This window comes from Salvia splendens, chromosome 8, assembly GCF_004379255.2.
Source record: "Salvia splendens isolate huo1 chromosome 8, SspV2, whole genome shotgun sequence".
Lineage (NCBI taxonomy): Eukaryota > Viridiplantae > Streptophyta > Magnoliopsida > Lamiales > Lamiaceae > Salvia > Salvia splendens.
In genome coordinates this window covers 33381514-33398221 of record NC_056039.1, presented here as the reverse complement: position 1 = coordinate 33398221, position 16708 = coordinate 33381514, and the positions used below count along the sequence as shown (strand labels likewise).

The window sequence follows — 16708 nt, the reverse complement described above, 5'->3', positions numbered from 1 at the left end:
ATAGCTAGATTTTCGTGTACATTAATGATATCCATATTAGATTTTTAGTGTTATTATTTGGGATTCTACTTTTTTGGGTTGGGGGTCTTTAAGTCACGTATTTTCGTTTTGATAGTCAAATGAATCACGATTAGGATAAAATAACTTGATCTAATAAACTTTGCTGAAATAATTAATATCATGGTGAGAATGCAAGGAATATATCAAGGCTTTCATAACTTGCTTTATTAGCAATATTTGTATAAAAAATATAACAAATGTGAAATAATTAAAATACGCTTTTTTATAAGGGTAGCAAGTTGCACACAGGTCGAAGTTTTGATTCGTTCTTATGCAATAACCTCCAAATGTATATAATTTTATATACACTAGAAAAATGAAGTATGACATACTCGACTTATATTACGCGCTTGTAAAGTTTGACCTGGGAGCTGTGGGGATAGGGGACTATTTAATGTTTATTAGATGTAATTAAATCTTTAACACAGTAGATTCTCCCTAATTACATTACTATACCATGGTCACAACACTAATCCATCATCCGTAAATATATAATTAGTCGTTTAAAAGGGAAAAAAAGCAATAAGAGGCGCCAATTCACAATGATGAGTCGTCATAAAGATATTCCTCAATACACATATTTTCATTTAAGGAAAAATAAAACTCGACGCATTTACACAAAATGAATCAATCTATACTATTTCACAAGAATTTTGCAATAAATTCACAACTAATTTAGTACACTGTCACCACAGTTTTATATCCAAAAATTCTTCCCCAAACGATTGATAAGACCAGAAATTCAAATTCCCTTCGAAATCCGCAGAATTTGAGCTGCAAAAACTGTTGCCACCATCCGAAGAATTAGGGCTACCATTCTGCATTTCTTGGAATAAAAACTCGAAATCGCAAAACTGATCCTCCACCGGAAATGGAGGCAAATCCGAACTAATAATTGAATCGTGAATCAAAACATCTTCTTGAGCTCGGGTGAATGTATGTAAATCTGCAATGAGGCTAAGAGCGTCGGTATTTGGAGATTCTTGTTGATGATCATCGTTTGTCACACAAGAGGAAGATGATGATGATGGAGCTCGGCCTTGTCGGCCGCGCTTCTTTATGTGGGCGTGCCAGTAGTTCTTGATCTCGTTGTCAGTTCTCCCAGGAAGCTTTCCAGCAATGGTTGACCACCTGCAATAATAAAAATGGAGCTATACTAGTTAGTGAAAAGTGCTTTTTTTTTAAAAAAAAAAGAAAATTTAAAATATGTGTGAGGATTAGTTTAGTTTGAGTTCTTACTTGTTTCCTAGTTTGTTATGCATTTTTCTGATGAGATCCACTTCTTGTTTTGTGAATTTTTCCCTTTTTAGACCTGGTTTGAGATAATTCACCCATCTCAATCTGCAACTCTTTCCACATCTTGACAATCCTGAAACAAATTAATTTGCAACACATGAGAAAGAGAAATCTGACCTAATTTGACAAATTTATTTAGGGTTAATTGAATCGGAAGTGGTCGGAAAATGGACTGACCGGCTAAGGACGGGACGAGGCGCCAGTTGTTGTGGCCGAATTGCATAACAAAAGACCTTAATCTTTCATCCTCTTCTTTATTCCAAGCACCTCTCTTCATGCCTTGGCTGTCGAAAGTAGGTGGTTTCACCATTTTTAGTCTTGCCTTGAACCTCGAAACTAGACAAGTTCACTCCTATTTATGGTCATGGGGGAGTTTTAAATTTGGAAATAACATAGGAAACCCCAATTTTAGGAATAGAAAAATGTTGCCTAAGTAGAGACACGCTATTGAAATTTTGAAATAGATGAGTGAGGAAATAATGTGTGGGGTAAGATAGAGCAAAAGGACTAACGAAAGTGAAGTACCCCCAACAATTCATGGAATGTATAGGTTGGCTGTCTATTTGGATAATATGATTAAGAATAATTAATGCGTTTAACTAAGACTGTTGGCATGAATTTTAATAAATGTTCAATAGTAAATGTGTAAATTAGTGAAAAAAGAGCTCACGTTTGGTCATTTTTTATGTAAATAAATTTATAAAAGTAAGGAAAAATATAAGGGATAGTAACGAGGCAGTTATAAAAAATGGAATTGAGGATTGATAAATGAATAAAAGCCTTATTTTGCTATAATTATTAGTTGAATGTTGTATATCTGTGAGTCATTAGTCGTGTGACGTGTATAACTTTAATAAATAGGGTATAAAACATTTTGTCGTTTTAAAGAATTTTAGATACAAAAATATTCTTATTTTACACTCCCATAATCCCATTGATATAAAACATATATACAAAAAATTTATAGGAATACACACTTTTATGATAGTATTAAATTAATATTTATATTTCATTGGCATCGAAGTATTAAATATTAAAAAATCACAATATTTTTACTAGTTTAAAGAATTATAGTCATTTCACACAAAAAAACACTTTTATAAAGTATGAAGTATGTCCGATCATCGAGTTGACTTGATATGACGTCATTTTACAAATAAAAATTTATAGAACAACTAGATACGGATGATTTGGAAACTTGGGGATTTTTAATTGCTAAGAATTAATCATTATAAGGTAATTTTAATATTTATAGAATTATATATGTAGTACAAGACTACAAGTCATATCTATCTGGAATTTTTTAATGTTAGTGGATTTCAGTTGAGAAATCTAAAATTCAAAGTGTAGGTTAATGTTTGATGTAATGGATAACAGCTGCAATATCTTTATTAATGTAGAACGTATTTTTTGTTTATAAATATAGTAAATAATCTAGGATATAAACTTTTAGAAGTCACGTGGACACAAATTTTAAAAATTAAAGAATAATGGGTTGAAAAAGTTAGTGGAATATAGGATCCACTATTTTATATTATTTTATAATAAATTATGAGTGAAGTAAAATGTAGTAACTCTTATTGTGCAATGGACGAACCGAAATAGCAAAATGTGACTCTTATTATGGGACAGACGAAGTATTTGATTTCAAAATGTTTGTAAGACTCGGTAGTATGGTATGATTAGAATCGGTGTATATTTCTCATATATTTTTTCACATTGTACATAACATCAATATATAGGATTGAGGGCTCATCTATATGGTAAACCTAATTAACATAATTACATTGATCCCAAATCTCCTATAATTGGTAAAGATTGATTCTTGTAAATCTGCCCTTTGATCTGGCGCAATCTTCTCCAACACTCCCCCTCAAGTTAAGTGACGGGGTTACCGATGCTCAACTTGCACAATACTTCTCGGAATAGTTTCGAGTTCACTGCCTTTGTAAGAATGTCCGCCAACTGATCTTCAGACTTGACAAACGGCATCTCCACTATCTTTGCTTCAATATTCTCCTTTATGAAGTGTCTGTCGACTTCAACATGCTTGGTTCGATCATGCTGGACCGGATTCTCCGAAATGCTGATGGCCGCCTTGTTATCGCAAAACAGTTTGCAGGTCTCTGATGATTCTAGGCTCAACTCTTTCATAATCCTCCTTAGCCATAGTAGTTCCGTCAATCCACTTTTGATTCCGCGAAATTCTGCCTCCGCGCTCGATAGTGCCACCACCTTCTGTTTCTTACTTCTCCACGTCACAAGATTACCTCCAACAAAGGTGAAGTATCCTGCGGTTGACTTCCTATCATTCGGATTTCCAGCCCAATCCGCGTCAGTAAACCCATGAATCTCCAAGTTCCCATGTTTCTCAAACAGCAGTCCGTGTTCTGCAGTCCCTTTTAAGTATCGTACAATCCGCAATGCTGCCTCCCAATGTTCTTCTTGAGGTGCATGCATGAACTGGCTTACAACTCCCACAGCATACGCGATGTCTGGTCTTGTGTGTGACAGATAGATCAATTTTCCAACCAACCTCTGATATCTCCCCCTGTCGGCAAGTCTTGCGTCTTTCCTTATTTGTAGCCCATGATTTTGGACCATTGGGGTGTCCGCAGGCTTACAGTCCACCATTCCCACTTCTGCCAAAAGATCGAGGATGTATTTCCTCTGATTTATGAAGATTCCCTTCTTCGATCTTAGCACTTCTATCCCCAGGAAGTATTTGAGGAGTCCTAGATCCTTCATCTCGAACTCTTTGAACAAGTTCTTCCTTAACTCGACCATCTCTTCAGTATCATCCCCAATGATAATCATGTCATCTACATATATGATCAGACACGTAATTTTACCTCCTCTCTTCTTAATAAACAATGTGTGATCAGAGTTACTCTGTTGATATCCATACTTCTTCATCACCTCGGTGAACCTCCCGAACCACGCCCTAGGAGACTGCTTGAGCCCGTACAATGTCTTCTTCAGCTGGCATACTTCTCCATCTTGGAACTCACTAGCAAAGCCTGGTGGGGGTTCCATGAAGACGGGTTTTGGTAGCTCTCCGTGCAAGAAGGCATTAGTTACGTCGAACTGGTGAAGCGGCCAATCCTTGTTTGCAGCGATTGAGAACAAGACCCTCACAGTATTAATTTTTGCCACAGGTGAGAAGGTTTCATCATAATCGATCCCATGTGTCTGAGTGTACCCTTTAGCCACTAGTCTGGCCTTGTATCTTTCCACCGTGCCATCTGGTCTCCGTTTTATCGTGAACACCCATCTACACCCAACTGTCCTTACTCCTTCAGGTAGCTTGCTCTTCACCCATGTACTGTTTCTCATTAGTGCCCTCATTTCAGTAAGCATAGCATCCTTCCAATGTTTATGTTTCATTGCTTCCTCTGCCGATCGTGGAATTTCCTCTTCCTCATATAGTGCGGCTTCGAAAGCCCGTGCCATTTTCGCCAAATTGCCTTGCACGAAATTTGCTACTCCATAACGGCTCTTCTTTCCAATCTTTTCAGGGGAGTATCTCTTTGGCGGTACCCCTCTTGTGGTTCGATGGGGGAGAACATACCCTCCAGTATCACTGTCAATCGTATTATCTTCTTCGGAGAAATCTGGACTCAAGGGGTTAGGAGGAACTGTATTTTCACCAGGAATAGGTTCAGGAATTACCTCGGATATCATCGGATGAGGATCTGGGGACCGCGGATGAGATGACTCTTGTGGTGAGACTTGCTCGGCGGCAATGACAACTGGTTCGGTTGGACCCTCAATCGAAGAGTTTGGAAGTGGCACAACCCAACTTAGATAGTCCGATGAACTACCTGAATCACTCTCCCCCTGACTACTAAGGTGGGTGTGGTAGAAAAATTCGGTTTCTAGGAAGTTGCAGTTCATGGTGGTGATGATCTTTTTCGTGGTAGGGTCAAAACACCTATATCCCTTCTGATTTATCCCATACCCGACAAAAGCACATTTTGTTGCACAAGGTGATAGTTTGGTTCTCTCGTGTTTTGGGATATGGACATAGACGGTGCAGCCAAAGACTTTGGGTGAGAGGTTCAGATGTTGGGGAATTTTGGTCTTTTTGGAGAGGATATCGAGGGGGGTTTTTTTGTTGAGGATTTTGGTAGGGAGACGGTTCATGAGGTAGACGGATGTTGCTATTGCTTCAGGCCAGAAGTGTTTGGGTACCCTGGATTCGATCATGAGAGCCCGGGTGATTTCAAGGATAGTTCTGTTTTTCCTCTCGGCTACCCCATTTTGTTCGGGTGTGTAGGCACAGGATGTTTGATGGATCATTCCATTATCCTTACAAAATTGGGCCATAGAATTGTTAACAAACTCCCTCCCATTATCGGACCTAAGGGTTTTGATAGTGGTGTGAAACTGGGTTTGGATCATTTTATAGAACAGGATAAATTTTTCCACAACTTCAGATTTACGTTTTAAAAAATATATCCAAGTCATTCTTGTGCAATCATCCACAAATATCACAAAATATAGAAAACTACCCCCACCAAAAATTGGTGCAGGACCCCACACATCAGCATGTACTAAGGAAAAAATATCATTCATACGGGTATTGGTAAGCTTAAAAGACTGTCTATGGCTCTTAGCCAAAACACATGTTTCACAGGAAAAATCGGTAGGAATAGAAATGTTTGGAAAAAGAAGTTTAAAATAACCAGGAGAAGGGTGCCCTAGTCTTCGGTGCCACAGCCAAAGTTCTTGTTTTGTGGTTCCGTGAGCCAGCATTGCATTGCCATGTTGAGCTATCTCATCCACGTAGTAAAGTCCCTGTTTCTCAGTGCCACGCCCAAGAATCCTCTTCGTCTGAATATCCTGTAATATACAGAAAGTGGGGTGCATTAGAAGCGTACAGTTTAATTCTCTAGTCACATGACTAATAGACATCAATCTCTGAGATAACGTAGGAACATGCAGGCAATTTGACAAACATAGAGTAGGAGATATATCAATAGTTCCCGACCCAACGACAGTAATCAACTCTCCATTTGCAGTTCTGATAAATGTATTAGTAACTTCACCATAGCTACTAAAATCACTCCTATCGGGGGTCATTGTATCCGTGGCTCCACAATCAAAAATCCAACCCTTATTGCTCGTTTTATCCTTAATACAGACATGAAATGCAGCGGAAACAGTTTCTAATGGTGCAAAAGGGTTGTTTGACACAAAACTGCAAATATGTGGGCTTTTTCGAGAATTTCCAACATTCTGGGGTTGTACTTGATAATTTATAGGATCTGGGGGGTCTAAATGAGATATCATGGGGTCCGATTTGCAATACTCGTTTCTGCTTGGGGTCAAGATATGAATAAGAGAAATTACTAGGGTTTGGCTTAAAGCCAAACCCTTTACCTCCATAAGCGCCGCCGTTCGTTCTCCTCAGCTCCTCCGCCCTCTCGGCAAAATTGCCGACTCCACGCACGCCGTCGCCGCCGGTCGAGGCTCCAGCCGACGATTTCCCTTGGCTAATCGCCTGTGCTTCCCGATTTCCGGCACCAATTCTCGCGGGATGATGCCCCTTCTCGTCTACGCTGACCGCAAGCTTTGCCTGAGCTCTCTCCTTTTGTTTCTCCTCCCACCACTCCGGATATCCGATTAGAAGGAAGCATTCTTCCCGGGAGTGCCTCGGTTTTCCGCAATGTGAGCAGATTAGCCGGGATTTATCCGGCCTGCTTCCCGGGCGGTGATTGGTCGTGGTGGGTCGAGGTGGTCCGCGCGAGTTGGGGCGTTGGTTCTGGGCCGCGAGTCCGAACCCAATTCCTCCGGTTGTTGAATCGGCTGTTTTGCCGTCGTCGTCTCCGGTGGGTGGAGGGGCTGTGTTGATGCTCCTCCGGGTAGAGATGCCCACGGTTCGAAAACCGGCGGTTCCGGTTCGGAACCGCCGGTTCCGGTTTTGGCGGAAGCGGAACCGGAACCGGACCGTGAGGCTATTTCACGGTTCCGGTTCCGGTTCGAAAACCGGGCGGTTCCGGTTCCGGTTCGGAACCGCCGGTTTTCCGGCGGTTTTGGCGGTTCCGGTTTTTGAACCGGCGGTTTCGCCGGTTCAATTATTTTTTTTTTTTTTTTTTAAATTTGAAATTTGGCTTTATACAACAAATCGGAACAAGACAATGCATAATTCAAGCACAAATAAGACGAATAAGGAGAAAATGAAATAAATTTTATTGATTTTGAGTTGTAACGGACAACGATACATTACAATTTACAATACATAAGTATACAATACAACAACATACAACAATGTAATATAATTTACAAGTGTCGTCGGGCGTCGGCTCGTCGCCTCGTCGGACTCGGAAGGTAAATTTAAAAAAAAATGAAATGGGGGGGAAAAAGGAAAAATTGAAAAGGGCTTGAGATCAACTTAAACTTTCAAAGTTAAACTTTTCAAATTTAAGTTGAGTTGCCTACGTATCCACAATTTTATTGAGGAATCAAAGCCCACGTAGTTCTCTTACCTTGGGATCAACCCTTTTTTCTTGCAAAATGTTGCCCATTTTCTAAGCAAACACATATCAACACGCTATATACACATTGCTGCATTTCTAATAGGGGCAATTTGATCTTCCAAAGCAATCAATGCATCTCGAACACACATAGTCAGAATATTATTCAAGCATCTAGCATGGAAAAAATTAGTACTAATAGATAGTTTGTTCTGATTTTTTCCATGCTAGATGCTTGAATAATGTTCTGACTATGTGTGTTCGAGATGCATTGATTGCTTTGGAAGATCAAATTGCCCCTATTAGAAATGCAGCAATGTGTATATAGCGTGCTGATATGTGTTTGCTTAGAAAATGGGCAACATTTTGCAAGAAAAAAAGGTTGATTCCAAGGTAAGATTTCATAGATCATTCAGGATGCGGCTAAGTTGTACTTGAAGATCATTAAAATATATTCCGCATTTGATATTTATCAAATGGGGAATATATTTTAATGATCTTCAAGTACAACATAGCCGCATCCTGAATGATCTATGAAATAGGGGGGAAAAAAAATTGAAAAGGGCTTGAGCTCAACTTAAACTTTCGAAGTTAAACTTTTCAAATTTAAGTTGAGGTGCCTACGTATCCACAATTTTATTGAGGAATCAAAGCCCACGTAGTTCTCTTACCTTGCTTACCTTTTTGGTCGGCAGTGCTCGCCGTTCACCGCCCCCGTCGACTCATTGCTAATGTTGAGTGCTATCGCTTCTGACCTCGTCATCGCCATCGGAAGAAAATTCTTCACCATCACTCTCTACACGGAAGTCGAAATCCGGCTCTTGTGCTCTCATGTCCGCCTTTGCCCAATCGTCAAGTAACATAGTGGCTTCCATGTTCTTGGCGGAGAGATTGCTCCTTTTGTCGTCTAGGACACAACCGCCGACACTAAAAGCTTGTTCAACGGCGACGGTGGAAGCGGGAACGGCGAATATCTCCTTAGCCATGATGGAGAGTATCGGAAACTCTTTGTCATGTGTTCCCCACCAATTAAGGACGTCAATTTGTTGAGTAGGAGGACCTGCATCTTGAAAAATAGAGCGCGATTCCAAATATATATCTAATTCACTAGTCGCTCTAGTCCTATTGGTTGTAGTACCGTATAGATCTTGCAATTGTGATACTACGTCGGGATCGATCATGACATTGGAAAAATCCCCTCCACCAAAATCAAATGTAGAAGGACTAGGAGGAGCACGTACCTGGTGAGCGGTGTTATAACTACGGGAACAAGTATAACTGTATAAGTGTATAACAATGCGTAATAAGAGTAGCAATTGCGTAATAAGTATAACTGTATAAGTGTATAACAATGCGTAATAAGAGTAGCAATTGCGTAATTAAATGGAAGCACAATAGCACAAATGAGAAATTGGAGACAAAGAGAGAGAATTGAGAGATTGAAGAGAGAAACTCTTATTAACACAAGAGTGGGGTGAATGTAAATGAGGATAGAGGGGGGTATTTATAGAAAAAAATGAGGGGGAAAATGGAAGAATTCGAATTTGAAATTTAAAAAAAAAAAAAATTTGAATTTTCACAAAATCGGCGGTTTTGGCGGAAAACCGCCGGAACCGGCGGAACCGCCGGTTTCCGGGCCAAAACCGCCGGTTTCCGAAATAAAACCGCCGGTTCGGTCAACGAACCGTCTGCAAAAGCTGCTCCATTGTCGCCTCGTGCTCCGCGCCGCCTCGAAAGCCACTAAACCGGCGGTTAACCGCCGGTTTTTCCGGTTAACCGCCGGTTAACCGCCGAAAAACCGGCGGTTTCGACCGTTTTTGAAGATCACCACCGGCCCCCATCCCCCTGCCTCGATTTAAGCGCCGGAACCGGCGGTTCCACGGTTAACCGCCGGTTCCGAACCGTCCCGAACCGCCGGTTCGGTGACGGTTCCGGTTCGAAATATCTTGAACCTGAACCGGACCGCGAACCGAATTGCGCCGGTTCCGGTTCGGGAATATTGCGCCGGTTCCGGTTCCGGTTCCGGAACCGCCGGTTCTGGTTCGGCGGTTAACCGCCGGAACCGGAACCGGTGGGCATGTCTACCTCCGGGCAGCCTCCCTCTTCACCCAGCCGTAGGCTTCTTCGAGTGGCATCTCTGGTCCGTCCTTGAGGATATCCCTCCGGATTGAATCATATTCTGGATTCAACCCTGTTAGAAATTTGATTAGCCGCTTGTTGTTGGAGAATTCTCGAAATTGGGCGACGCCCTTGTCGCAACAAGTGACTGGTTGCTTCTGGCAGCGGTCAATATTGATCCACAGCCCGTTTATTTTCCGATAATATGTCTCTAGATCGAGATTTCCTTGCCTGATGTTGATTGCTTTTTCCTCCAGGTCGTAGATGAGATACGGGTCCGCCTTGCTCTCGTAGGTCACCCTCAGGCTATCCCACAATGCCTTCGAGGTTTGGTGATGCGCAAAGTCGGCGATGATATCGTCTTCGATATTGTCGACGATCCATGAAAAAACGACTAGGTCGTCCTCTTCCCAGTCCTCGTACCCCTTGCTCCCGGGTTCAGGGGGCTCGTTCCTGATGTACGAGTAGGCTCCTCGGCCTCCGATCTTCACCTTCATCAATCTGGACCAAATCGGGTAGTTTCTCCCGTTTAGCTTGAATGCAACAGTGATGTTCTTACTGTCCCTTAACTTTGATGCTTTCTGATCTACTTTCTTTTCATCATCTGTGGTATCTGACATGGTTTCTGGTGTAGGGTTGATTTCTGTGTTTGATTTTGGCTAAAGGATCGAGATTTTGGTATTGGCTATGATGATATTGTTCTGAGCCACAATTAAACCTGCTCTGAGGCCATGTTTGTAAGACTCGGTAGTATGGTATGATTAGAATCGGTGTATATTTCTCATATATTTTTTCACATTGTACATAACATCAATATATAGGATTGAGGGCTCATCTATATGGTAAACCTAATTAACATAATTACATTGATCCCAAATCTCCTATAATTGGTAAAGATTGATTCTTGTAAATCTTCCCTTTGATCCGGCGCAATCTTCTCCAACACAAAATAATAAAATATAGAGAGGTTGATTAAAAAAAATGAGAGTATCTTTGTAAAAAAAGGGTGATGTAGATTTAAATCTAAGTCGGTTGCTATAAAAAACTCGGGCTAGATAACTATAATATGCAATGTGTGTTTTGTGCGCAAGCGAAAGAGCAGACATTTCAGAGTTTTGGGGTCAAAATAAAAATAAAGACCTCAAATAATATTTTTCATTTAAAAAATCTGTAGTAATATAATTTAATAATTTAAAAACCTAAAAGTTTAAGACTACATTTCCAAAGACTAAATTTACAGTTCACTAAAAATTAATTACAAATCTTACAGTGTACCTTGCATATGCATCTTTAAAAGAATACAAATATAACATCGAACAAAGAGAAAGAGGATCTTTGTATTCTACATTCCTTAAATATTAGGAGTATTCAAGACAAAAATGGGAGCAGCAGCCCACGTGCGTAATATACACGTAGGTCTTTAAAATATACATGAGTATTTTTTACAAATATATACCTAATCTATCTAAACAATATATTTACATTTCGATCTTCGCATTGTTAGATGACTTGGAATATACAATGTATTGATCAACGTAACCATCCGACATCATTATCGAATAGTACTAATTATTTATGGTAATTATTAAATGCGGGTGTAAGATTCAGACAATTATTTAAATTGTAAAAATGCATGTGTATATTAAATGACATATACAATTTTGTTTTTATTATAAAATTTCTACTACTATGTTCCATTAAAAATAAATGTTTTTGATTTTGAGATATTCCATAAAAAATAAAATACTTCCTGAAATAAAAGCAACATTATCTCTTCTACTTTATTCTCTAATCATTAACTCACAAAACAACATTATATAAAATTCCGTGCCCACAAACCAACATTCTATTTCTAATGGAATGGAGGGAGAGTATTACTTATTCCTTTTGTGAGATTATTAGCAATTTAGCATATCACGTAATTTAACATTCTTTTAAGAAGTCACTAAAATTAGTATTAATTAAAATTCAAAAAATTCGTACTAGTTATTGATTAAATTAACTCAACGATATAATACTTTAAAATGAAAAACCTTGTATATGCATTTAATATAATATAAAGAGATAGTGTTGATACACTACAAGGTGGCAAATCATTCGCGATGAGTTGTTATCGGGTCAGCCTGGTTACAACCTAACACAAAATGGCCTAAACCTAATTCGACTTGTTAAAAACAATCTCAACTGAACATGAATCCAATATGTTACCTTAAAATCTGAACACGATCTACAAATTAAAATCGTATATCACACGGTTTACAACAATCACATTCCATTTACAATTTTTCACTCAATTTCCATTACGCTTATTAAAAACTCAATGTAGGATCAAAAGTGAGACATATAATGCGTGGTTAATATCTTATGCTAAAGAGCTAAGAAAATTAAACATATACTCCAAATAAAGTTCTCAAATGTTGCCCTCATTTTATAATCTCAACAAGGTAAAAATATAAATACAGAAACTATGATACCAAAATAAGTAAAAATACAAAATCATCGACCCCTCAAGAGAGCTTTCTCAGCCGTGTCCATCTCTTCCAAGATCCTCTGCCTCCTCTTGGCCGGGATGGGCGCGGTGGGCCCGAAGCTGATGTAATGGCCCGAAACGGCGTTGAGGGCCGAATACATGTCGCGGAAGGAGGCCCGGCCCAGCAGAGACTTCTCCCTCCTGTACTTGGCCACCCACGAATTGGACGTCTCCCGCAGCTCCGCCACCGCCGCCGCCACGTTCGGGTCGCCCTTGTCCAAGGTGATGGTGCTCTTCACCTTGCTGATCACCTCCTCCGTCTCCTTCACGTACTCCTCGTCCGTCGCCGCCAATGCTGGCTCCGCGGCGGCGGGCGCCAGGATTAGGGCGATGGCGGACAGAGAGAGGAAGTTGCGGCGGGCGGTGGAGGCTGTGGGATTGGCGGCGGCGGCGGCGGCGGGGGTGGTTCGTGATTGGAGAGGTGTTGGGGGTTTTTGGGTGGCGGCGGCGGCGGCGGCGGTGGGGGAGATTAGGGAAGCCATGGAAGGGAGAGGGAGAGAGGGGTGTGGTTTTTGTGAAGGAAGATAGCTTATCGTCTTATCTAGAAATTTGTTTTTGGATGAGAGATCCAGAGACTTCGTGTTGTTGGATGACATGTCGTAAACACATCCAAGAAAATTATTTTTATTAGAAAATAAGGAAAATAACAAATTGGTAAAAAATAAATCATATATAGCGTCTTTTAAATATTAGCGTGTCGCACAAAATGATCGAAAATTGATTGAAGTATGATTATAAAAAAAACTTGTTATAAATAGATAAGTAAGAACTTTTAAAATAGCACGAGCTTTAATGCAAAATTGATAAAGTAAAATAGATAGAAAGAAAGGTTAGTGGAAAATGGACCCCCTTGTTGAGAGAGATTTTTTTTAAATAGAAAGTTTTTATTTTTATGGGTCGTATCAAAAAAGCAGGAATTTTTATTTTTAGGGGACGGACAGAGTATATAATTGTGTGCTCTTCAAATTGATAATTTTGTTGAACAACTGTGTGATGATTCAGTTGAAGATATATGTTAGGATGCCTTGAATCATTACTGTTTGTTGCTAGCCAAACGGGGGTCTCGATGTAGCCAACACAACGTTGGTGAACCACATGAATTCTGTGTATCTTGACGTTTTTCATTTGTCGATTACACAATTGCCCTATTTGTCATAACAATATAAATTCAAATTTTGATTTATTATATGATTTTATCCACATTAGAGCATGCGGGATAGTGTGAACGAAAAATTTGTAATTTTCTAACAATTTGTCCTAAATAAAATAAATTCCATTTTATTTATACTCTTTTTAAAAATTTCATGTGTTTAGAATGAATATTTTATGATGAGACATAGTATGACCGAATGGCACAAGTCGAATAAGAAATGGACGAAAAATATTGAGGTTTTACTGTTTTAGTTTTAAATTGGATATACGGTTGAAGCCCATTGGCAGTTTTAGTTGGGCCTGGTCTTCGACTTGTGATTAGCCCATTAAATTGGGTTAGTGACAATTTGCTCTAAATAAATTTAAGTTATTGCACTCATTTAATATGTGTGGATAACCTTCTGCACATTTTTATTAATTCAGAGAGAATAATTCTTTATGATCAATGATAATATATACGACCATAAAGCATTGCTGGAAAAATAAATAGACGAAATAGTATTGAGATTTTTGGTGTTAATTTATTAGAGTAGACTATAAATTGAAAATATTAGGTAAAGCCCATTACTAGGAGACATAAACTTAGTAAAATTAATGGTAATGGCTATCTAATTCAATGAAGTGAAAGATGCACTGTTTTAGCCGATTAAATTGGATTGGTGACAATTTTAATCCAGATTTCAATTATAAATTTATAATCCATCTATATTTTAATTATAATCCAGCGAGATTAAGAGTATTATCCACATTTTAAGTGAATAAAACCCACAAAAATAAAATACTAAAGTCCAAAATTGGTCATATATATTCGCCCAAACAAAATTTGGGTCCTACGAATTTAAGTGTTAGATTTTGATTCAAGTCAATACATTTTAGTCTATATTCAACAATTTTATCAAAAAATAAAGATCAACATTGTTTTGACCTGATTAATGAGTGAAGTGTATATACTAATAAATAAGGACACGAAGCTAACACACTTGATGTGTAATAAGTACTAAATAGTTTTTTTGTACAAATATTGTACTCCACAAGACTAATTTTAAACTTCGAACACGATTAACCATTAATTTTATAGAAATATTAAATATGAACCAAAATATATTGTTTAGGATAATTTTTTTGTTGAACAGATCAATTTTTTACTTTAATCAAATAAAATGTTAATAGCACTCAACTAATTTATAATTAAAATGGAAAGTTTTGGAATATTAAATATTTGTTATTTATATATGATATGATGCATAGTCAACTGCTTATATAATGCAACTCAAAATCTTTCTTATTCATAATTGATGCGATGTTTATTTATTATCAAAGGAATATTCTGAATCCAATAAGTAAATACTCCACATCTTATTTAAGTAATTTACCTGCATTGTTTTAAACTACTCAAACATATGAACGGAATACAAATTTAATTACTAACAGCCAATATCATATAAATGCAAAAAAAAATACTCTTACTTTTTTATTTTGATTTGCCTATCAAAACTAGCCTTATTTATGCTTTTCTCACCACTTTTTTGTTTCTTTCTAATACTTTTTTACTAATCATGCATTAAACTCATATGGTCCACAAATGAAACTATTTTTTATATACGGACATAAATCTTCTTTAATATCAAAATTTTTTAAAGTGAAGTGACCAACTTTATATCTTGAACTTTGAATCATAGAAAATGAATTTTTTCAAAAACGCCTTCTTGTCTGTTGGGTATCGGTGGTGCACACCCGAACTCCACATTAGTATGATATTGTCCGCTTTGGGCAAAGCCCTCACGGTTTTGCTCTTGGGGTACTCCCCAAAAGGCCTCATACTAATGGAGTTGGGGTAGTCCATTTATATGCTTGCAACTCTTGTTCATTCTCCGATGTGGGATATGGTTTGCTTCACCACAATCCTCCCCTCAAACCAAGACCACCAGACCAAGACCACATGTCTGTGCCCCATGTTACAGGTCACCAGGTTACCACAGGTCTTGGTCGAGCTCACGCAGAGACATCGGAGAACTTGCAAGCGCAACCCACCGAACCCCGAGCCACACAGGCCCCAGCCCCTGAACCAGGGCTCTGATACCACTGTTGGGTATCGGTGGTGCACACCCGAACTCCACATTAGTATGATATTGTCCGCTTTAGGCAAAGCCCTCACGGTTTTGCTCTTGGGGTACTCCCCAAAAGGCCTCATACTAATGGAGTTGAGGTAGCCCATTTATATGCTTGCAACTCTTGTCTATTCTCCGATGTGGGATATGGTTTGCTTCACCACATTGTCAAAAAAGAATCATCTTATTTCCGTGGTTCGATTATACTATTAAACTAGCAGTTTGTGTGAGAATGTTCCATAGTATATTGATACCTATATATTTATTTACGATAAAACAATATCAAATTTTTTTTCAATATATATAATATTATCATTTTCCCATGAAGGCATCAATTTTTATCTTACAAAGGCAAATGCAATACAGCAATAAAGCAGATAATGTAATTATGTTCAATTTAGAGTTACTTAACACTAAACTACCATATAAATGAAACCGATGCAGTTGAAATAAATTTTATTATACTCAAATGAGACTCTACAAATTCATTTCAGTTATGGAAACAATCTAAACACACACGAAACAGTTAATTTCTTTAATCTAGTTTTAATGACATTAATTAAGTCCATATCATGATTCACGTGATTACTCGCATTCTCCATCATATCTCCCAATTAGGAAATAAAAATTAAGGATAATAGTAGTTAAATTACAAAAATTTAGCCAAATTCTCGTTTCCACAAGGTTTGAAATTTTTAATTATTTCTCTGTATACAAAACAATGTTTTCTGAAGATACTTAATTTAGGTCATTTCATAAATATCACAAAATAAAAGAAAACATAATTAATTTAATGAATAAACCTTCATTTTGAGTATCTAACCTAAACGGGTTTCCATTTAACTTCGCAATGACTCAAACTCCTGATAAAGTGTCTTACTCACGTGGTTGTGCTTCTTGTCCACCAAATGACACCGTTTTGTACACGGTGATACAATCGCAAAAATTGAAAGTTTGTCATTTTA

The 16708-nt window shown here is 38.4% G+C and overlaps 2 protein-coding genes across 2 annotated transcripts; both read right to left on the bottom strand.

Annotated features, from left to right (window-relative positions):
- Positions 1-622: 622 nt before the first annotated feature.
- LOC121744060 (transcription factor MYB10-like) lies at positions 623-1716 on the bottom strand. Its single transcript, XM_042137500.1, has 3 exons — positions 1534-1716; positions 1300-1429; positions 623-1191 (listed from the first exon to the last, which is right to left on the bottom strand). Exons 1-3 carry the CDS (start codon positions 1664-1666, stop codon positions 747-749), a joined length of 708 nt encoding a protein of 235 aa, XP_041993434.1. The 5' UTR covers positions 1667-1716; the 3' UTR covers positions 623-746.
- A 10639-nt stretch (positions 1717-12355) lies between these two features.
- LOC121743269 (photosystem II repair protein PSB27-H1, chloroplastic-like) lies at positions 12356-13016 on the bottom strand. Its single transcript, XM_042136520.1, has one exon. It carries the CDS (start codon positions 12963-12965, stop codon positions 12450-12452), a length of 516 nt encoding a protein of 171 aa, XP_041992454.1. The 5' UTR covers positions 12966-13016; the 3' UTR covers positions 12356-12449.
- Positions 13017-16708: the final 3692 nt, after the last annotated feature.

Excerpts from the sequence above, each read along its gene's own strand:
- LOC121744060 (XM_042137500.1), bottom strand. The coding sequence starts at position 1,666 with ATGGTGAAACCACCTACTTTCGACAGCCAAGGCATGAAGAGAGGTGCT. Across the intron at positions 1,430-1,533 it reads CCTCGTCCCGTCCTTAGCCG|GATTGTCAAGATGTGGAAAG; the intron begins GTCAGTCCATTT and ends AATTTGTTTCAG. Across the intron at positions 1,192-1,299 it reads CATAACAAACTAGGAAACAA|GTGGTCAACCATTGCTGGAA; the intron begins GTAAGAACTCAA and ends TTATTATTGCAG.
- LOC121743269 (XM_042136520.1), bottom strand. The coding sequence starts at position 12,965 with ATGGCTTCCCTAATCTCCCCCACCGCCGCCGCCGCCGCCGCCACCCAA.